A 23,584-nucleotide genomic window follows, 5' to 3' on the forward strand; every position below is an offset into this window, starting at 1 on the left:
CCCCAAGTCCTTCCTCCCTACCTTTTATCTTAGCCTGCTTGGCACACCCTCCTCATTCCTGAAGAAGGCTTATCCCCGAAACGTCGATTCTCCTTCTCCTTTGATGCTGCCTGACCTGCTGCACTTTTCCAGCAACACGTTTTTAAGCTCTGATCCCCAGCATCTGCAGTCCTCACTTTTTCACTGGTCACCTGACTTGTTTGAACCACCCAGGCGAAAGTGAGGATTGCTGATGCTGAGATCAGTTGAGAGTGTGGCACTGGAAAAGCAATCAGGTCAGGCAGCATCTGAGAGCAGGAGAATCGACATTTTGGGCATCAGCACTTCAGGGCTCCTATCCCTTCTAAAGATCTTGTGAACACTAGTGTTCCTAACCATCGGCTAGTTTCACTGTATAGTTGCTGATTCACATGCCTTGAAAACACTGTTTCCTTACAAATTTCATGAATTTGCTCCACAATCAGGTTGTCGCTTATTTAAATTTGACAAACTCTAGCCATCATGACTGACATTTTGTACAGTGAATGCCTGGACGCTACATTTGAAAGCACCATTCTGTATGCTGTGGTTAGTAAATCTTGTTATTTAACACCAATGGCCTCCTAGCAAACTTTCTATTGACCTAATAACCAGTAATGTTCTGAGAAGTGTGGTGCTTGTGCTCAAGATTTGAAAAATTCGCATGCAACTATTTTTTTTTGTCTCATGGAATTGGTTTAACCACAATGTGTGATTTTTGGGACGAAAATAACTTTTTTTTTTCCCAAAAGCCTTCAGGCACTGATGGTAATTTCTTCTTGAACGTACAAGAGAGTTGAGGTGACAAAACACAATTTTTCAATTTTGATCTGATGCATGTTTCAAATGTAGATTCTGTGCCAGACTCCCTAGTCGGTGTATTTCTTTCCAAATCAGTGTGTGCTGAATGCTGAGCGAGCCATGGATTTTTCAGGGTCAAGTCCAAGTCAAAGTAGAGATCAAACTTTGGTCTGTAAGCCAAGATGAGAGTAGAGCCAAGCAGAAAATGAGTCACTTGCTGCTGTAAACTGAGAACTGTGGGACCAGAGCTGTCAGTGTCTGCCTGCCTTGAACACATCTCTTCCTGGGAATTAAAAGCAGGACAATAACTCTCATCGGGGGAACTTCATTCTCATCTCTATATTAGCACTTCAAACGTTTCACCATGAATGTGAGGGACAACTGACAAGGCTCTGCCTCCCTCTCGTGCGCACTCACTCGCTCTTCGCCCTCTCCCTCCCTCTCCCTCCCTCTCGTGAATGTTCACTCACTCTCCCCCTCTCTCGTACACGCTCACTGACTCTCTCTCTGTGGCTCTGTGTGTGTGTGTCTCTCTCTCTGTGGCTCTCTCTCTCTCTCGTTCTCTCTCTCTCTCGCTCTGTCTCTCTCTGTCGTGGATATTGTGCGCTTGCAACATGGCAGCGCTGACCCTAATATTACTAAATTACTGCCTGTTCATATCTAACACAAAGCTGCACCAGTGACTTTCTATATAATTTCAGACTAGTCTTGCAGTTCCTCATCATGAAATATTTTGAACATTTTTCCTTGTTAGAAAAGCGCAGTAATATTCTGGAGTGAGAGCAGTAAAAATGGATTGAGGAAACAAATGGAAAGCTGTTCAGCATCTACATCATTATTTGCTATCTGTATTTTGCACTGTGCAGTTAGTCAATAAAATAGACTTGTGGAAATTTGGTCACAAATGAGTAAATTCACTGTGGAACTGCTTTATGTCCACAAAGTTCATACTTTGAGACTAGTTATGTTGAGACTGAAGGATGGAAGTGTTTTAAAACTAGGAGTAGGGGTAGAAGGGAGGAGTGCACCATTTAAACATCATTTTGCAGAAGGTAATGGTTCTGAAAGGTTATTCTGAGGCAAGCTGAAGTTCCACCTGTTCTGCTAGATAACGGTGCTGCACAGTGGGTAGAGTCTTTAGGCAGTTTGAACAGACGGCAGTTGGGTGCATTCACCTCCATGGCAAATCAATATCTTGCCAATCTCTAATAATATGCCCATATGTAAATGTAACAGTGATGCAAGTTACTAAGATGTAATAAATGCAAAGGTAAGTCTCTTCTACTGAGACCTAATAGTCTGTCCTTCACCACTCTACAGCCCTTATGACTAGCATAGGAAGGGGACTTGGTGGCTGTACCTACCCCCATGGAACCAGTTGTTTAACCATATAGAATCATTGAATCCCTCGTAATGTGGATGCAGGTCATATGGCCCATTGAGTCCAAACTGACCTCCCAGCATCCCACCCAGGCCCCACCTCACCCTATGACTCTGCAATTTTCATGACAATCCACCTAACCTGCATATCTTTGGACTGTGGAGGGAAACCCACTCACCCAGACACTGGGGGAACATGTAAACTACACACAGTTGCCCGAAGGTGGAATCGAACCCTGGTCCCTGGCGCTATGAGGCAGTAGTGCTAACCACTGAGCTGCTGTGTGATGAGCAGAAAAAAAGCTATCTGGGGCAGTGAGTCTGATCTGCTGTTTAGTGGGGTCATACCTGAAATGATATTCCTTAACTTCTCTTTCTTGCCTTATCACTATATCCTTATCATGTTTCTGATTTTAAAAAGCCTTGAATATACTTAACCTTGACAACCCTCTAAGGTAAAGAATTTGAAACATTCACTACCCTCAAGAAATTCCTCCATGTGTCTTAAATGGGTGACCTCTTATTCTGAGACTATGCCGTCTGGGCCTTAACTGTCCCACAAGGGGAAACCCCTCTCTGCACAACCTGTCAAGTTTTCTAATTCGCCTCAACTCTAATGATTAGAAGTTCAACTTGATCAACCATGAGAACGTAGACTCTCCAGTGCCAGTGTATCTTTCCTGAGATGAGGTGCCTAAAATTGTTCAGTATTGCAGCTATTATTTAATGTCTTGTATAGTTTTACAAAGGCTTCCTTGTTTTTCTATTCCATTCCCTTTTGAAATAAAGGCCAACATTCCATTTGCCTTCCCCACTACCCATTGAACACTGATTCTAGGTGTTTGTGGTTTTGAGGACTCCTAAATCCCTCTTTTTACTATAGCTTTCTGTAGTCTTTCTCCACTTAAATAATATTCGACTCTTCTGTTCCTGCCAAAGTGCCAAGTCTGATTTTTCTCATTGTATCCCATCTAAATTTTTACCCTCTCTCTCAACCTCCCTATATCCTTCTGTGTACTGCTATCCGCACTTCTTGCCTTCCTGTCCACTTTTGTCATCCACAAACTTGGCAATTCAATCATCCAGGTCATTAATAGAGTGTAAATAATTGTGACCCCAGAGTACTATTGCAGGTTGCCATCCTGAAAATGCCACTCTGCACCAACTGCCTTCTACTAGTTAGCAATCCTCTCTATACAAATATTCTGCATCCCTCCAACATCATTGGATCTTCTCCTCTTAAGTAGGCATGTGACTTTCTTTTATAACCATAGGCTGTTTGGAAACCGTTTTTCACTGACTACTTCCCACTATATTTATCCTGTTTGTTTTTTTTCTAAAGGATGAAAAGGCTGTGAAGGGTCCCCTAAATAGTATTGGCTAGCAATGTATTGCCCATTAATGGTTTTGTTTCTGTGATGTGCTGCCTCGTTTTGTTTTATTTAAGAAGGGTTACATTTGTGATTTGAAAGTGCTCCAGAAATGCTGTTGGGTAGAGATTCCCAGATATTTTGGATCCAGAACTCCAAGGCTGCCCCGCACAGGAGCTCCCAGCTGGAAGTGAGCTATTGACTTGGGGCCCTGTTTTGAACATGATCAGCAGTTACTGGGGTGGAGTGGGGGAGGAATATTCTAGTTCCTAATTTTTAAGGCATTGTTTTGAAGGCTTCGGGAGAGAGTCATTGGGGAGGCAGTTGAATATCCTTTTGATTACTTAGATTGAGATTTTAAACAAAGAGCAGCGATGATGTGACAGTTGAAGTTTATGATAACTTGCTGTCACTGCTTGGTTGAGTGTTTATTCATTCTGCCCTCATTCTTTTCAGGTATAACTCAGTACTGTACGGAGCACAGACTGCCAGGTAATCGGAGCAGCACATGGTTTATTGTTGCATAGCAATGAAAGCTTCAGTGTTTTATTTTGAAATAGGTGCGTTTGTTTGAATTTCTTGGCCAAGGGTAAAGGTCATCTCTTTCTTTAAAATGAGGGAGAGTAATTGATGATATTGCACCTGGTACAATATGGGAACCATACACAAGTGCTCCTTTTCTGATGGCCATTGTGTAACTGGAAATCCTGTTCAAATGCTGACTCTGTACTTTTTAGTTACACATACTGTTTTCAAGAGTGTGTCTGTCTACCTTTTTTCGTCTGGTCTGAAAGCATGATGATGTGAAGAGGATCCACAATTGGCTCAATTGTACAAAAACAAAGAAGCAGTAGGATTGTAGAGATTATGTATTTTTCTAACACTTGATGACATTACATGTCCCCAGAGATGTATTTGATAGAAAGATGAGCAGTTACCGATCTACACCAACAAGTTTGAGTATTGTCTCTGAAACATGTACATGCCACATGCACACCAACACTCTCACCAATACACACGCCCACACACCTGTACCCTGAAACAAATGGCAGACTGGTTAATGACTTTCAAATTTGCAGAGGTCGTTGCAACTCTGATTTTGATCCTGGATTCTCCGCATCAGCTTTTTTTCACGAAAGTAAGACTTCCGACAAGCAAACGTTTGTTACACCTGCCTTTTTTTTGTTCAATCAAACTTTTGAAACCTCACTCTTTCTCACTGGGCAGTTCCCAAGTGAGTTCATAAAATGGAGTTCCAGTTGTCCTTTTGATTCCAGGTGGCTATAAAATGAGTTTTTGTATGGAGGGGCTCTTGTGCTGTGATGGTGTCCCTACCTCTGGATCAGGAGGCCCTCCAGTCCAAATATGTAGTATCCACTAACTTCCTGTTATCCATTTTGCTTGTTATATCATCATTTTTTAGTAAATTTGATGAAACCATCCTGGCTCTGCTTGATGTAATTCTAAATGCTCTGAAGTTAATCCTTTTTTAATATGTAATGGATGCTAACATTTTCACAATGCACATTTAACCTAACTGGCCTATGGTTTTGTTTTCCTTTTTAAGTGATTATTACCTTGGCAGTTTTCTAATGCTGTGGGACTTTTTCCAGAATCTAACGATTTTGGGAAGACTACAACCAAAATATAGCCTTGTGTACGCTCTCACTACTTTTAATATTCTAGGATGCGTCCCATCACATCATGGAGACTTGTCAATCTTTAGCCCTGTTAGTTTCCTTGGCACTTTCTTCACTGCTAAATAGTTATTGTAATTATTTCCTTTCTTAATTCCTCTTGATTTATCTAGTAATTTTGGAATGCTATTATTGTCTTCTACTGTGAAGTCTGCAAAGTGTTTGTTCAACTTCTGTGTTTCCTGTTTTCCAAGGAGCTTATGTTCACTTTGACTTTTTTGAATATTTAAAGAAGCTAATGCTGCCTATCTTGAGTATTACTTAACTTTACCCTCAATTTCACTTTCTCCCTCTTGCTGTTATTTTTAAACTTTCCCCGTGCTCTATCTCGTCGGTGATCTTTGCCATTTTTTTTCTCTTCAATTGGTGCTATCCTTGACTTCCCTGACTTTTAATTGTGGTTGGCTTATCCCTTCCTTCCTCACTGATACAATGTTTATATGAGTGACATTCTTTAATGAGTGTGCTCTTACTTGACCAAGTTACTGAATCATTTTGTCACGCAGCTAAATGTTGACTTTTTTTAACATCCAAACATTGGAGATTTTTGAAAAACTCACTTCTCATTTTTGCTTTTTCATGCTGTTGAAAATATTTTGGAATATTTCCTGCCTTGTACAATAAATAAAATAAAACAGCACTAAATCTCTTGTTTAAAGTATGTACTCTGAGGAGAGCCTATAAACCTTTTCAGCATCGGAGGAGGCCACTATAGCTGCTGCTCATCACCAGAGCAATCCAATTCCTATACATGTCTCAGCAATGTAATTTGTTCCGTTTCAAACTTTTCTCATTCTGCACTCCAGTATATCAATCCGTTTTAACCTATAGTAAATTATTGCATGTTCCAATAACTTTTTTGCACGAATATTTCTCAAGCCATCTCTGCACTCAACGCATGATTGTTATAATTTACCCCTCATTGGAGCAGGATCAAGGGGAAAAATGGCCTACTCATGTTCCTTTTTTTTTAAGTCTATCACCGGTCTCCCAATGAAATTGACCAATTCATCTTCTCAGAAGAAAAGCCTTTTTTTAGTCTGTTACCTTCTCTGATCCAGTAGAAATAGCTTCCATTTCTCCTAACTGTATGCTGTGACTATTTAAAATGCCTTTTCTACATTTATGGTGATCAAAGCTCCATGCAGTGCTCTAACTGGGTGGCCAATGTCTGCTGTAAAAACTCAAGTGCCATATGTTTTAGAAGGTACTAAGATTCTCCATTAGTTTTACCATCTACCACCTTTGACAGCTGAAAGGAACTTATCTTTGAGATGTGAGCAACCTTTTTTTTATTTTGTTTTTTTTTCTTCATCCCAAGACATCAAGGCAACATTTGACAATGTGCCTTTTAAGGAGCTCCCGCAAAAGTAAAGTCAATGGGAATACAGGAGACGTGGGGAGAACTCTCCACTAGTTTGACATATGTAGAACACCGTCTGGAGATTGCCCTGGGAATTAGTCTCAACTAAACACAACAAGCAAAGATTGCAAGTGGTTTCAGCACAGCCAAGAATTCTCCCAGAATAGTGTTGATATACAGCAATCAAACCTCACTCTCTTCCCCTTTTTTGATTTTCCTTTAAATGTTACTTTCATTGAAATCCCCTGTTATCAAAACCCTGGAGGTTGTAATGGACCAAAAGCTCATCCAATCAGCCTTCACAATAACTTGCCTTCACGGTCAGGTTAGAGACTGGGAATTCTGAGGTGAATAGTTTACCTTCCCAACTTCCCAGATCCCAGACTAATACGTATAAAGTGCCAGTCAGGAACATGCTGGATAGCTTTTCACTTCCCTGGATGAATGCAGGTTTAATCATTCCCATAAGCTGCTCCATTCAGGACAAAGCATCTCTCATTTGGCACCCTATCCACCACATTAAACATTCGCCCCCTTTACCAATGAATGCACAATGATAACAGGGTGTACCATCTCAAAGATACAGTGCAGCATTTTGTCAAGCCCCCTTTGGCAGCACCTTCCAAACCCATGGTCACTACCTCCATTGACATAATGAGGGCACCAACTGCATGGGACAGCACCATCTACAAGTTCCTTTCTGAGCCACTCCACATCCACACGTGGAAGTGCATCACCTCTCCTTCACTGTCACAAAGTCGCAATCCTGGCATTACCAATCTGACAGCATTGTGTCCCTTTTACCACACAGACGGCAGTGGCTCAAGAAGGCTGTTCATCACTTCCATATCAAGATACAGATGGGCCAAGGCTAACAATTGCTGGCCTAAGCTGTGGTGCCCACATTCCCATGAATGAACAAAATAAACTCTTCTGCATCATTATCTTGAGTATATACTTTTTTGTGCTCCCAAATGTATCGTGCCACACATCAGATACATCTGGCATCTCTTCTTATTCGAAGGTCGTCCTGAAACTCCTTGCTGATTGGCTAACAAATTATTATTCCAATTATGTTCCTTAAAGCAAAAGTTCAAATTGCGTGTATGTTCTAAAAGGCAAAGTAAATGTCATAGCCTGCTCCAACACACAATTCTAGACAACACCCAGTGCACCTAGGTTTTAATAACTTTGTACTTTTATCTATGGATATACGTTGTTTTATTAAGCATGCCATCTGAAAATTCAAATTAATTTCTCACTAAAGTCATGTTATTTGAAATGGAGTTGAAATGCCCATCAGCCATGATTGAATGGCGGAGTGGACTCGATGGGCTGAATGGCCTTACTTCCGCTCCTCTGTCTTATGGTCTTATTTATGATCTATCTTTTGGTAAGGCTCCTCTGATTTATTTCTGTTCTAACTGAATATCTAAAATTGTCAAGCCCCAAGATGAGTTTGTCCATCTCTTCTCCCACCTTCTGTTGTTCACCTATCCCCTTGGTTGATCACCATAAGATGCATGGTGGTTCAATGGTTAGCACTGCCGCCTTGCAGTGCCAGGGACTTGGGTTCGATTCCAGCCTCTGGCGACTGTCTGCGTGGAGTTTGCACATTTTCCCCATGTCTGTGTGGGTTTCTTCTCTGTCCAAAGATGTGCTGGTCAGGTGAATTGGCCGTGCTAAATTGCCCATTGTGATAGAGAGTAGGGGGAATGGGTCTGGGTGGGTGACTCTCCGGAGGGTCGGTGTGGACTTGTTGGGCTGAAGGGCACTGTAGGGAATCTAATCTAACCTTTTTAAAAAAAAAAAAAATTTGCCAAGGATCTTTTTCATTAGCAAATGCTGTTCTCCCGGATGAAATCAATTAGTCAGTTTTTAAGCAGTTTCTTGAGCTAGCAAAGGTTGTGTCCATTGGTAACTAAACCTAAACAATAACTGCTTTCTCTCTCACATATTAGAGAACTGTAAGAAGTCCCTTTCCTTTTTTGTTTCTTTGGAGTATAAGCAGATGTTCATAGAACAGAACCTGTTGGAGTGGGCAGAAAGAACATCTGTTCATATTGAGTTCATTATGCCCGTAGGTGATCTGTGGTGGTTTTATTGTTTTCCTTGCCTTGTCAGTTTTTAAAAAATTACCCTCTCGCTACTTTGCATATCTTTTCATTTATTTTCGAACAATTACATCTTTATCCATAAGATTTCAGCAGCATGTTGCTCATACTGAAGAGTAGTGATTTGCTTAAAAGATTTCCTAACCATAGCTTTTTCATTAAGTTTTTAAAGAATATTTGAAGTTTGTACTCTTGGTGCTAGAGTACCTTTGGTGCTGTCTGTCACATGGCAGCTGAAGGAAAGTGTTTTTTGATGGTAGGGTGGTGGATTAAGAATATGAAGGGAATGAAGTTGTACTTTGCTTGAATTTTTTTTTTAATAAGGCCTCATCTGGCATATTATCTTGTATTAAGCATCACATCAAAGGATGGATAAATAGGCCTTGCAAATTCACCAGGAGATATGGCGGTTTATTGGCGAAATTAAGAACACAGATTCATACTACCATTTCTCAATTTTAGCAAACACTGATCATTCCTCAACCCAATTCAACCTATATATCCATTTTTAAAGTTTGTTTTTGGTCATTCAAAGGCACTTTGAATCTATCCAATTAGGAATGAAGAGGGCAAGGGTACCACGTTTCCTGTGCAGAATGCCTTACTATATATCTTGTGGTGTTTATGCAAGAAGTGTTTCTGCTTTTAATTAGTTGTGAAGGCATCTTTTTACTTGCTGTATCTCTTTTTTTTTCAAAAAAAACTGCATTGCTATGCAACTGCCACAAGCATTAGGGAACTGTTTGTATTGCAATGGAAAACCAAATGTGTCAATCCTGACAACGTGCCTTGTCCTCATTAGAATTGATGTCACAAAGTGACCTTCACGAGAGCTGTCTACAGGGCAATCTCGATTATCTGACACGGGCAGGGAGTATTTTGACTGGATACTCTAATGTCCAGATAACACAGTTTACCCAAGCATCGGGACCTTGAGATCTTGTTCAGATAATCAAGGTTGCACTGTATAGAGCCATCTTGTGGCAACTGTGGTAGTATCCAAACCTCTGGACCAGGAGGTCCAGGTTTAAGTCCCATCTGCTCTAGAGGTGTGGAATAGCTACTCCTGAACAGGTAGAGGTGTCTACAAGGCGAAAGTGAGAACTGGAGATCAGAGGCCAGATTAGAGTGGTGCTGGAAAAGCACAGCAGGTCAGGCAGCATCCGAGGAGCAGGAAAATTGACATTTTGGGCAAAAGCCTTTCATCAGGAATGAGGCAAGGTGCCTCCGAGTGGAGAGAGAAATGAGAGGGGGGTGGATCTGGGGAGAAGGTAGCCACGAGTACAATAGGTGGATGGAGGTGGGGATGAAAGTGATTGATAGGTTGGAGTGAATAGGGAGGGAGGAAGGAAGATTGACAGGTCATGAGGGTGATGAGCTGGTAGGCTGGAATGGGGGTAAGGTGGTGGGAGGTGAAATGAGGAAACTGGTGTCTACCAGCTCACTGCACCATGTTTATATCTGAAACCACCACGTGAGGGTGCTCACCTGGAATGAATTGTGGACATGGGATAAAGAGGTTTTTTTTGTTTTTTGCTGCTTTTAGTGGCTTTGGGAGTAGTTACTTTCCCCTTGGTAGATTAAATTGGTGGCACTTAATGCATGACTGAGTAGACTGTGCCCAGCTTATGCAAGGGCCAGCCTGATGAGCCAAATGTACTGTTTGTTCATTTATTTTATTTATTTCTGAGTTGGTTTTAAAGTTGGTGTGAGAAAGTATGCTTATAAATAATTAAACTGCAATTAAGAATCAAGTGGGGATATATAGTTGAATAAGTTACTACTTAATAAATGTGTATTGCAGCCTACATATGGTGTGGAATATTTTTAAATGCAAAAGACTTCTAAAAGTGACTGTGGGATCTCCCTTTAACAGTGAAAAGTGCCTGACAATTGCATAGTTCAGTAGTTTTTAAGCATTAGATTTGTAATTCTGTCCTATACAATTCAGCACCTTTTTTTTAAAAAATAAAAGGACTCCCAAAGTTCAGAGGCAGGTTTAGGACTGAGAAAGGAAACTCCTACATTTTTAAAAGTTGTGTCCGACCACCTGAGGCAGCAAGCAGCAACTTCTAAAGTGGAATCTATCTTCTGGGGATTAGAACTTGTCCACCACGCAACTTGTACTGATGCAGTCAAGTGTCTAAAATGGGGCAAGTGCAGATTTTCAAAGTAGCAACTTGGATTGAGTCACCAGAGTTATTACACTATTTTATACGGCAGGTAGTTAGATTTAACCCTTTTGCCAATGAGTCTAATCTCGGAAAAGATCTCCAATATCAAGGGTGCAGATGAGCTCAGACTTAGTTGCTGAATTCTTTCCTGATCAATGATTAAAATTTTGATTTGATTTTATTATTGTCATCTGTACCTAGGTACAGTGAAAAGCTTTTGTTTTGCAAGCAGTACAGGCAGATCATAACATATAATGATTGTAGGATAATTGAACAGACCAAGGGATACATTGTTCCTGCTGCACAAATGGTGTACTAAAAGGAAGATCAACATTAGATTTGAAATTTTGCGAAGTCTATTCAGAAGTTTAATAACGGCAGGGAAAGCGCTCTTCTTGAACCTGTTGGTTTGTGTGTTTAAGCTTTTGTATCTTCTGATGGAAGAGTTGAAAGAGAATATAGCTGGGGTGGGAAGGGCCTCTTTGAGGCAGTGAGAAGTATAAATTGAGTCAATGGATGGCAGGTTGGCTTGTGTGACGGACTGGGCTGTGTACACTACTATAGTTTCTCACGGTCCTGAGCAAAGCAGCTGCTGTGCCAAGACATAATGCATCCAGATATAATACTTTCTATGATGCATCTGTAATAGTTGGTGATGGACATGTTGAATTTCCTTAGCATCCTGAGGAAGAAGAGGTCTTGTGCTGCCTTGACTGTGGCATCATCCAGGACAGATTGGATATTGTCACTCCTAGGAACTTGATGCTCTAGACCATCTCTACCTCTGCAGACAGAGGTGTACTGCCCTCCTCCTGGTTTCCTGATTTTGATGATCAGCTCTTTAGCTTATAAAGGCAGTGTTTTTTTTTCCCTTCCCTCTACTTTGCATTCTAACTGAAATGAGAAATGCACTGTTGTTAATACCAATGCTGAAACATTTCAATGTTATTGAAAGCAAGAAATTTGCCACTCCTTCTGAACACCTCACCGCTGATGGTTCTAGCAGTAGTTGATTTGTTTTGCAGAAGAGCTGAAGCCAAGGAATTGGTACAGATGAAGATTTCAAGTGGTAACAAGCAGCTGAAAGTTCTGTGGGCTAGTTATCTACGACAAAGGCCTCCTTTCCAACAGCTTTGTGATCTTTTTTGGTTCTTGGATAGCTGAACACGTTGATGCTGTGAACAAGTGAGAAGCCTTAAGGCATCACAAGGACCTTGCTTTTCTTGGCAATATGAACTGGCTTATTTTCTTAAAATAGCATTTTGTTTTTCCTCCTTTTAATAGTTGTATGCCCTGATCTTTTAACTGTTAAGTTGGAGAGTTTTTAATAAGTGAATCAGCTACCCCATTCCTCTTTGAAATCATAGAACCTCATCATAGAATCTCTACAGTGTGGAAACAGGCCATTTTGGCTCAGCAAGTTCACACTGACCCTTTTGAAGAGTAACCCACCCAAAGGCATTCCCCGACATTACCCCTGATTAATGCACCTAACCTACACATCCCAGAGCACCATGGGCAATTTAGCATGGCCAATTCACCTAACCTGCACATCTTTTGGATCATGGGAGGAAACTGGAGCGCCCGGAGGAAACCCACATAGACATGGAGAATGTGCAAACTCCACACAGTTGTCTGAGGCTGGAATCAAAGTTGAAACTTTATTGCTGGAACAGCACAGCAGGTCAGGCAGCATCCAGGGAACAGGAGATTCGACGTTTCGGGCACAGGCCCTTCAGGAATGACCTCACTTTCTCCTTGAGGCTGGAATCAAACCTAGGTGCCTGACTGAGGCAGCAGTGCTAACCACTGAGCCACCATGCCAACCAATTGGAAGCTTCCAGCGTAGGACAACCAAGTAGCAGCATTCTGGTCAAGACTACAACAATTTTCAACAGATCCTGTGACCAGAGATCCCAGTTCTTTCTTTCATGCATTGCTCACATTTTTGTGCTGATGGTTCATTGCTTACCTGTGGTTGGAATCTAATTACCTGTAATAAATTGTGATTGCTTTGTATGTTTCTATACTTCAAGATAGACTGTCAATGAGTGTCTGAAAATCTGAAGTTGTGTACTGTATGGAATCTTTTTAATTTTTATGACTCTGGGAATAGTAGGTACTGATTTTTCACTGTGCTATCCCAATGAGATGGGTGAAATAGTTGAAAGTTCTCATGTCTCAGTGGAGCCACTTGACTGAGGATCAGGAAGGGAGAATAAGCAGTGATTATATAATGCAAGGCTGAGTCTGCTGGTACTTGAGCACATGCAGTAGATTTGATTAATGTGTAGACAGCTTCGCTTTTAAGAAGTGTACCTACGTACTTTAAACTTCAAAATACTTGCCTTTATTACATGCACAAAATGATAAAATAATGGCATGTGCAATCAAATTATTGGCAGATCATGGTCACTAGCAAACAGTCATGACTATCAACTTTTAGCTATTCTGCCAGTCAATTAGATGGTATTTGATGAGGGTCTTGGCTTCATCTTTCTGATTTCCATTTGTTTACTCCTTAGTTCTGTGGACCTCTTACATTTACCTATCAAATCACTGATTCAGACTTTTCATGCAGGTATTTATTATTCGTCAGTGGTAACTGAGAATGAGTGTTCCATATTTGACGTGTTCGTGGCTTCATCCTAGAGCAGCTCAGAACCCTAATTTTTGACCTCCCCACGAAGGCAATCCAATTCCGTCCACTCTATATTTTCATCCTCTTCAGTACTGCTAGTAGGCCAGTCCTTTTTTGTTGTTTCAAGGTTCTGGATACTTGAAGGATCTACACAAACTGTACTTTGAATGTAACCCTCCTTTTATCCTTGGAATATTTCCAGTGTAGGTGGTGCAGTCTGAGTTATGGTGTTCAACCATGTACATTATTGCTATATCACAGCTGTTACAAAACTGCCATATCTTCATTCCAACTCACTTGATTATTGAGGCCAATTTTCCATCAGATCTAAAGTTTTTGTATCTACTAATTTTTTTGTATTTGGCCAACTTTCTCCATAGCTTCCTTTTTTTGTTTAGAAAGTACTCTAGCTTTCTTATTTTTGAAGTAGAAACTGTTCAATTTTCATATGAATCTCTATCTGACAAGGTCTTGCTTATTCTTAAACTTTGTGTAAGTTTTTTTTTCTGCTGCTGTCTACATTTTATTTATCTACACTACCATGTTAGGCTAGGGCACAGTAGGCTATGGACCAAGTGCAGGTAAATGAGATTAGTGTACAAAGTTTAAAGATCTCACACCACCAGGTTATAGTCCGACAGGCGTATTTGGAAACACTAGGTTTCGGAGCGATGCTCCTTTTATCAGGTGGGGAACAACCACCTGTAGCAGCGCTCCGAAAGCTAGTGCTTCCAAATACGCCTTTTGGACTATAACCTGGTGTTGTGATTTTTAAACTTTGTCTACCCCAGTTCAACACCGGCACCTCCAAATCAGTAGTAGTGTAGTGTTTGTATGTCAGTGTAGATGTGGTGGGTCAAAGGACCGGTTTTATGCTGTATTACATTTAATTTCATTTTTTTTTATTCGAGTAATTTGTAAGATAGGAAAAAGCTATGGCAGAAAAAAAAATTAATTGCCTGTTATTACTTTTGTTTTGCCCAACTACAAAAGTAAGATTCTGAATCTGTTTCACCCCCCGCATAAATGCTGGTTGCTAATCACATGTCTGAAACTGTTCGATTCGTAGAGATGTACAGCACCAAGATAAATCCTTCGGTCCATGCCGGCCAGATATCCCAACCCAATCTAGTCCCACCTGCCAGCACCTGGCCCATATGCCTCCAAACCCTTCCTATTCATATACCCATCCAAATGCCTTTTTAAATATTGTTGTAATTGTACCAGCCTCCTCCTCTTCCTCTGGCAGCTCATTCCATACGCTTACCACTCTCTGCATGAAAACGTTGCTCCTTGGGTCTCTTTATTTTATATCTTTCCCCTCTCACCCTAAACCTATGCCCTCTAATTCTGTACTGTCCCACCCCTGGGAAAAGACTTTGTTTACCCAATCATCTATAAACGCATATAAGGTCACCCCTCAGCCACTGATGCACCAGGGAAAACAGCCCCAGCCTATTCAACCTCTTCCCTATAGTTTAAGTCCTCCAACCCTAGCAACATCCTTGTAAATCTTTTCTGAACCCTTTCAAGTTTCACAACATCTTTCAGATAGGAAGGAGACCAGAATTGCACACAATATTCCAACAGTGGCCTAACCAATGCCCTGTACAGTCATGACATGACCTCCCAACTCTTGTACTCAATACTCTGACCAATAAAGGAAAGCATACCAAACACTGCCTTCATTATCCTATCTACCTACAACTCTATTTTCAATTAGCTATGATCCTGCACTCTTGTTCAGCAACACTCCCAGGACCTTACCATTAAGTACATAAGTCCTGCTAAGATTTGCTCTCCCAAAAATGCAGCACCTCGCATTTATCAAAATTAAACTCCATCTGCCGCTCCTCAGCCCATTGGCCCATCTGATTTAAGATCCCGTTGTAATCAGAGGTAACCTTCTTTGCTGTCCACTACACCTCCAATTTTGGTGTCATCTGCAATCTTACTAAGTATACCTCTTATGCTCACATCCAAATAATTAATAGAAATGATGAAAAGTAGTGGACCTAGCACTGATCCTTCTGGCACTCCACTGGTCACAGGCCTCCAGTCTGAAAAACAACCCTCCACCATTACCCCTCTGTCTTCTACCTTTGAGTCAGTTCTGTATCTAAATGGTTAGTTCTCCCTTTATTCCGTGAAATCTAACCTTGCTAACCAGTCTCCCATGGGGAACCTTGTCACATGCCTTGCTGAGGTTCATATAGATCACCTCTACTGCTCTGCCCTCATTAATTTTCTGTTACTACTTTTAAAACTCGATCAAGTTTGAGACACATGATTTCCCATGCACAAAGCCACGTTGACTTTCCTTAATCAGTCTTTTCCTTTCTAAATAGATACACATCCTGTCCCTCAGGATTCCTACCAACAACTTGCCCGCCATCGATGTCAGGCTCACTGGTCTATAGGTCCCTGGCTTGTCCTTACCACCCTTCTTAAATAGTGGTACCATGTTAGCCAAACTCCAGTCTTCCCACACCCCACCCTGTGACTATCTATGATACAAATATCTCAGTAAGAGGCCCAGCAATCACTTCCCTAGCTTCCAGAGTTCTAGGGTACACCTGATCAGGTCCTGGGGTTTATGCACTTTTATGTGTTTAAAGAACACTTCCTCCTCTGCATCTTGAAGAATGTCCATATTACAACAATCTATTTCCCTATATTCTATACCTCCCCTGTCCTTTTCCACAGTAAGCACTGATGCAAAATACTCATTTGTCTCTTTCTCTTCTCCTCTTCCTGCCCTGCCATCTCCTGCAGCTCCACACAAAGGCTGTCTTGCTGACCTTTAAGGGGCCCTATTCTCTCCCTAGTTACCCTTTTGTCTTTTAATGTATTTGTAAAATCCCTTTGGAGTCTCCTTAACTCTCTATTTGCCAAAGCTATCTCATGTGCCTTTTTGCCCTATGATTTCTCCTCTTAAGTATACTCCTCCTGCCTTTATACTTTTCTAAGGATTCACTTTATTCTGTTTACAGAGGGACCTCGATTATCCGAATGAGATGGGTGGGCACTATTTCATTTGGATAATTGATCATTTGGTTAATTGATTCAATACCTCTCCCGTGGGGCTCAGCGCTTTCTGTTAAGTCCACTCCCTGTTCAGGAGACTAGGCAGCAGCACACCACGCATGAGTCCCTACCTGCCCCCAACTCTGTCCAACACCCCCACCCACACCCCCACCCACACCCCCCTCCCTCTGCAGGACAGCCAGACCAGACACCAACAACAGGACTGCTGCTGCCTTTGAGGGGGGGGGGGGGAGGAGAGAGAGGGGGGTGAGTTTCCAAAAAGCGCGTGCAACATTTTACTGCAACATTTTGACAGGTTCCTCCCTTTGCCCTGCAAAGGGCAATGTTGGTGAGATAATCTGGGGGAAGGGTTGGGGATGTTAGGATACACCCCTGCATAGAACTCCAGGGAAAGGGGGGGGTCAGTCCATCATTTTGAGACAGTGCCTGGGCTCCCATCAATGTCCAGGACTGTTCTCGACAGCATTTCAGTAAGCCCAATTCATTGATCGCATCTTTTGCTTACAATGTTGGTAATACCTCCTTTGATGGAATGTTTCTGTCGGGACCTTGAGATGATCATTGGATAATCCAATAGTTAGATAATCAAGGTTCCTCTGTATACCTGACATATGCATCCTTCTTTTTTCTTAACCAAGCCCTCAATTTCTTTCGTCATCCAGCATTCTGTATACCTACCAGTCTTTCCTTTCACCCTAACAAGGATATACTGTCCCTGCACACTCCTGATCTCCTTTCTGAAGGCTTCCCATTTTCCAGCTGTCCCTTTACCTGCGAACATCTGCCCCCAATCAGCTTTTGAAAGTTGTTGCCTAATCCTGTCAAAATTAACCTTTCTCCAATTTAGAACTGCAACTTTTCGATCTAGTCTATCTTTTTCCATCACTATTTTGAGACAAATAGAATTATGGTGGCTGGCCCCAAAGTGCTCCCCCACTGACCCCTCCATCTAAACTGAGGATATTCGACCTTGGACCTTCAGGTGACCATCCTCCAAAACTGACTTCGGGACAGGTAGCAGCGAAAAGTGGCCAAGGAGAGGCTGATAGCTAAGTTCCATACCCATAGGGAGGGCCTCAACCGGGACCTTGGGTTCATGTCACACTACAGGTGACCACCATTGCACTATACACGTGGATGGGCACACAAACACACGTATACACAGATGTACACACAGACACACACACACACCCTTACAGACACACCCACTCCCACACTCTCACATGCACCCCCTCACAGACTTAACACACTACACTCACCACAGACAGACACACGCGCGCGTACACACACACACACACACACACACTTTCTCACACTTTCAACTCCCAACCCAGACAGACAAAGACCCACATGTACGCCTATTTTGTGGGGTGAATTTGTACTTGCACTTGCAGGGTTACATTGTACTTTGTTCTAAAACTGCATGAATTCACATAACTCCGTTATCTCTTTTTAGACTAGAATCAATTTAAGCATTATGGCATAGACAGAGCACACAGAGGCTAACATCTTCAACATATTGTCTAGCTATCACCATTGTTAACAGCTAACCTGAGAATGCAACTTTTTAAAAAGGTTTTGTGATTTACATGTGAAAATATCATGGTATTCAAACAGATGAAAGACTTAACAGACAATCAATTTTTCAATGTATAATTTCAGTTACATCACACTAAATTTTTGTTGTAAATTCTGTTAGGATTGAACCCTCCACTTTCACTTGATGAAGGAACGATACTCCGAAAGCTAGTGTGCTTCCAATTAAACATGTGATTTTTAACCATCTAAACTCTTAATACTGACAATCTCAGTCTGTCTGGAAAGCTAAAATCCCCCACCATAACCACCCTATTATTCTTGAAGAAAACTGAGACCTCCGTACAAATTTGTTTCTCAATTTCCCTCTGACTATTTAGGGGATTATAGTACAATCCCAATAAGGTGGTCGTCCCTTTCTTATTTCTCAGTTCCACCGAAGTAACTTCCCCGGACGTATTTCTGGGACTATCCTCCCTCCGTACAGCTGTAATGCTATCCCTTTATCAAAAACTCCACTCCCTCTTCTTTCTTCCCTTTCTATCCTTCCTGGAACATTAAGCTGCCAGTCCTGTCCATCCCTGAGCCAGGGACAGGACAAAATATACAATGCAGTTTGTGTGTTTTTAATAAAAATGCAGTCCCTGATATTATAGGAAGGAACACTGTACCAAGATGCTGAATTTCAGAGATATTAAATTGAGACCCAATCTGATGGCTTTGGGGAAAATATAACTCATGCAGGTTGGGCTGTTCTCGGCCTTGTGCGCGCTCTCTTTCTGCTTCCTAATCTCCCACCCTCCCCATCCCATGTCCTGGTGAACATTGTTTCTTGGGCCTGTTTATTCATCCACTGCTGTTGCTATTTTCTGGGGGGTTTGCGGAGTGTGAATTAGCTGTGGTTTTCTGTATTACAGCAGTGATGACTTTTCAATAAGTGCTTCATGAGCTGTGAAGTGTTTCAGATAGCCAGTGAGTTTTTATCTCTATATAAACGCAAGTCGTTGAATAATGTAATGCTTTCAGCCCTGTTATGCTGAGGTTGAGATGCATGGTCATGACTCTTCGTTTTAACTGGTATGTCTCATCTGTCCTGACAAGAATCTGAAATACTGACATAGAGCGAAAAGTAGGATCTGAATCTTTTGCCTTTGGTTCAGATCGTGAGCCGTCTTTACTATACCTCCTTCCAACTGGGAAAGGTATCTAGAAGTGTTGTGCATGGATGCCCTGTGTCTGCAAGTACATGTACAGCAGTGTTCCTGATTAATTTTCTGGTTGCCATTGGGTGTTTGGATAGGCATGGATTTCACTGCAGCACATTTAAAATGTAAAGCTGGCAGCAATTCTTCCCAGTTCGCAATCTGTGCGTGAGGTGGAATTTGCTTAGGGTTTAGTACTGCCTTTGAAATTGTTCCTGTGTGTTTCAGCATTTTGAACAGAGCTGCTACACTACCCAAGTAGCTCTCCTGGTAGATAATGTGACTTGCTCACAAGCACACGAGTATTTTAGGCAAACTGCTCATTGTTTTTTCACTAAAGAGTCATTTTTAAACTGAATGCATTCTCCATAGTAGTTAAGAAACTTGTCTGTCTGGATGTTATAAATTGAATTATCAGCATGTTTCATGGAGGGAGTAACCTGGTCAGTAGAATACGTCCAAAATTGTAATTGGTTAAGAACTGCATAGATCCAAAATAAAATTGCTAACTTGAACATTATTCTGTTAAGCCAAAGCTTCTTGTCATGCAAACTGTTGTTAATGCAATTCTGCAACTAGATGTCCACCCTGTACATCTAGGAACAAAGACGGTCTTGAATGTTTTGATTTGGCAATAGGTTAAGCTCCTAGATGTATGTTGTGTGTTCTGTACACAGTTGCTGAGAAAAAACTTGATATCCACTTATGTTCCAAGAACTGGTGAGGAGATTCCCTACAGATTTAATTCTCCAGAGTGGAAACAGACCATTTGACCCAACAAGTCTACACTGCCCTCCAAAGAGAAACCCGCCCAGACCCATTACCTTCTGACTAATGCACCTAACACTATGGGAAATTTAGCATGGCCATCTGCACATCTTTGGATTGTGAGAGGAAACTGGAGCACCCAGAGGAAATCCACACGGACAAAGGGAGAATGTCTGCGGAGTTTGCACAGTTGCCTGAAGCAGGAATCAAACCCGGGTCCTGGCGTTGGGGCTGTGGTGCTAGCCACTGAGCCATCGTACCACCCTGAAATTAGCTATAATGCGATTTGTTGAATTTTGGATGTTGTGTGGCTAACAACTTTCTACTGAATGGGTTTAGCAATTGTCTCCGTTTTCCATAGCGTAATTTCCTATAGTGTGAGGTTGTGGAGGGACAACTGTTGCATTGTGGCAGAGCGACCTGTAAAAGTATTTGAGGAGGTAGATTTTAAGTTCAATTTAGTTATTCACTGCAGATAAGCACATAGCTGTTGTTACTCTGCATGTTTGTGGACTCCTATCGTAGAATTCAGTTATTTCAATGAAAGACCGAAAAGCAAAAATAGACATGTGGCTATAATGTTGCTTCAAATTGTTTTGTAGCCATTGAGTTCTCCTGCGTGGAATCAAACACTTGTCTTTTTTTATTGCACTGTTTTTAAATTGATAGAACTGTTTGTCAAAACTGTTTGAAAGTGTCAATTCAAACTGTTCCAAAGTTTTAGACAAGTTCATGTTTGCATTTTAAACAGCAGTGCCTGTTTTGCAAACAATTTCTCATTTGTGCCAGAAGTATTGACCGCTTTAATTTTTTTTTAAAAAATGTGGTTTCTGCATGTTCTGGGCAGTGCATCACTATTTGCCTTCAAGCGGTATCTGCAAATATTTCCTAATTAATCTGTTCAGATGTTACAACACCTCTGGAGCATGTTGGATTTGAGACTGGGCCTCCTGGTTTGAAGGTAGAGATGCTACTACTGCACTGAACCCTAAGATATTGAGCATACTGGTTCTGCTTTACGTTTTCTGATTTTAACCTGCTCAGGGTTACAACGCTGCTCAGGAGCAAGTGAACGCAGGACCCCTGGTTTAGATGTAGGGACACTGTCACTATCACTAGAGTTCCCTATTTGTAAACAAACAAAAGTTGCCACATGCATTTTGGCAGAAGTTTGAAGGGTGGTGTGGGATATTGAGGGTCATGCTTGTAGCATTTTTGAGTGACCTGGTCTAGGACTACCTGCATGTAACCTTAAGATACCTGGAAGTAGGTGAGGAGAAAGAAATCCCCAAAGCAGAGGGCACTGCCTTTATTTCTATTTATATTGGAGGGTCACAATGGGTATTGTACTCCATCTAGTACGACACCAGGATTTCTAAGCAAAAGTGCATGTTGACTACTGGAGTAGACTATGCATTCTGTATTTTAGTGGTATACAAACACTACATATGCTCCAAAAATGATCAGCTTGACTGTGCGTACCACTGTTTAGAAATATGTGGTTGCAAAAAAAAACTTTTTAAAAAATTTTTCTCCCCTCTCCCCCTCCCCCCTCCTCCTCATTATACCCCTGACCCCACTGATTTTATAATCCTTTGTATGAGGCTACTAGCTAGCTTCCTTTCTACTGTTATTTCAGTATTCCTGGCTATTTGATTTGATCATGGATTTAGTTTCACTGTTGCAGTTTTATCAGCAGTTATGGAATTCCTTCTTCAACAATGTTCTGTTCTGAAGGTTTTTCAGCTTTGACTGCATGTAAGTGAATAGCCTTATGGAATTGGACAACAAAGTATTGAAACTTAATCCAGGTGCAATTAAGTTTTTTTTTGAAAGGAAATGGATGGAAATCATTTCCCTAAACTTTCTGATACCTAAAGGTTGACACTGGTAAGAAATTAACCCATTGACTTCTTTCCATTGACTTCTGACATCTGAATAAATAAGATGGGGTCGGGAATGGATATTAGATTAATGAAATGAAGTATTTTCTATTTCCATGTTTAAGATGCTTGCATCTGGCAAGCCCCATTGCTGAGTAAGTGGGAGAATATGGAGTTTTTTGTGCGTGTACTGTGGAAACAATAATTAAGTTGATTATTTGCTTTTTTTTTTGTAGCTTGATGACTGAAGATGCTTGCATCTGGCAAGCCCCATTGCTGAGTAAGTGGGAGAATATTGAGTTTTTTTTTGTGCGTGTACTGTGGAAACAATAATTAAGTTGATTATTTGCTTTTTTTTTTGTAGCTTGATGACTGTGCACTGCAGCTGTCCCACAATGGTACCTATCTTGATTTGGAATCTAACTTGGCTGAACAGAAAGATGAATTGGAAGGCTTCTTGGAAGATCCTGGGTAAGAATGTTTGCAGGAAATGTCCTACATATCTATCTATCTGTCTGTCTGTCTCTCAATACATCCATGACCATTCCTGACTAGGTCTTGCATTACAGCTTGAGCTTACTGATGTTGTAAACTGACTTGCAGAGTTGTTGTACAAACTCAACGTGCATGTGGTGTTCAAGGACCACGTAAACCTAGTAGGTGCTTAAAAAGAACATCGTCGTCTTAGAACTTTAAGCTTGGATAGCAATGACTGTATAAGTGGGTGAATTGACTTGAAATGCTGAGGCACAGAAGTTGGATTAACAATAAAAGTATAAAAGGTCTCTGCGGGTTGTCAATTTCAACTTTAATTCTGCTCTTTCAGAAATTCCTCCACGTCAGGTTCTACTCCGCTCTATATCAAGTGACTGATTTGCTTGGTTAATTGGGTCTGTTATCAATATCCTCTTTTGATTTTTTTTTTTTCATTTTCCTTCAGCCTACAACTTGAGGCTGTATAATGTTTTTGTTCTGTCCTGTTGCTTGGTGATGGAGTTTACTCTGAGCACTCAACTTGGGCAAGAAAAATAAGAACCAAGGAGTCCATTTTACAAGTGATATTGGTGAACAGACATTGTGCTGGTACCACACACTCCTCCTTTGTAACTTCGCAACATTTCTTGCATATTTGTACAGAGCTATGTTTGACTCAGTAGATTTGCATGACAATCCTAGAAAATAGATTCTGCCTTCCATAATATCCTTACGAAATGATTTGATTTTATTATTATGGCAAGTTTCATAATACAGTAAAAAGTCTTTGTTTTGTGTGCTAACTACAGAAATCATAACTTACATAAATCTGTCAAAGTAATAGAACAGAATACAATGTTCCAGCTATAGAGAAGGTGCAGAGAAAGATCAACTCTAATATGAGAGATCCATTCATAAGTATGATAACAGCATGGAAGAAACTGTTCTTGAATCTGATAACTGCATATTCACCACTATTTAATAATTAGGTGTCTTAAGTATATTCTCCTGTGTAAAAAGGCCAACACCACCCTCCTCTCTGTCCCCTTCCATTCACTACCTGGATTAATACCAATCAGTGCCCGAAATAGTTTTAATAGTGTATTATTGCTTCA

General features: G+C 41.1%; 1 protein-coding gene across 17 annotated transcripts in view; it reads left to right on the top strand.

Annotated features, from left to right (window-relative positions):
* Nucleotides 1-23,584, top strand: part of LOC122564459 (FH1/FH2 domain-containing protein 3-like) — a 650,002-nt gene that overhangs the window by 51,795 nt on the left and 574,623 nt on the right. For all 17 annotated transcript variants that reach the window (XM_043719360.1, XM_043719363.1, XM_043719365.1 and 14 more), the window contains exon 3: nt 22,360-22,466. In XM_043719360.1, coding sequence (XP_043575295.1) covers nt 22,360-22,466 — 107 coding nt within the window. The remainder of the gene's footprint in view (nt 1-22,359; nt 22,467-23,584) is intronic.

This window comes from Chiloscyllium plagiosum, chromosome 29 (assembly GCF_004010195.1).
Source record: "Chiloscyllium plagiosum isolate BGI_BamShark_2017 chromosome 29, ASM401019v2, whole genome shotgun sequence".
Classification (NCBI taxonomy): domain Eukaryota; kingdom Metazoa; phylum Chordata; class Chondrichthyes; order Orectolobiformes; family Hemiscylliidae; genus Chiloscyllium; species Chiloscyllium plagiosum.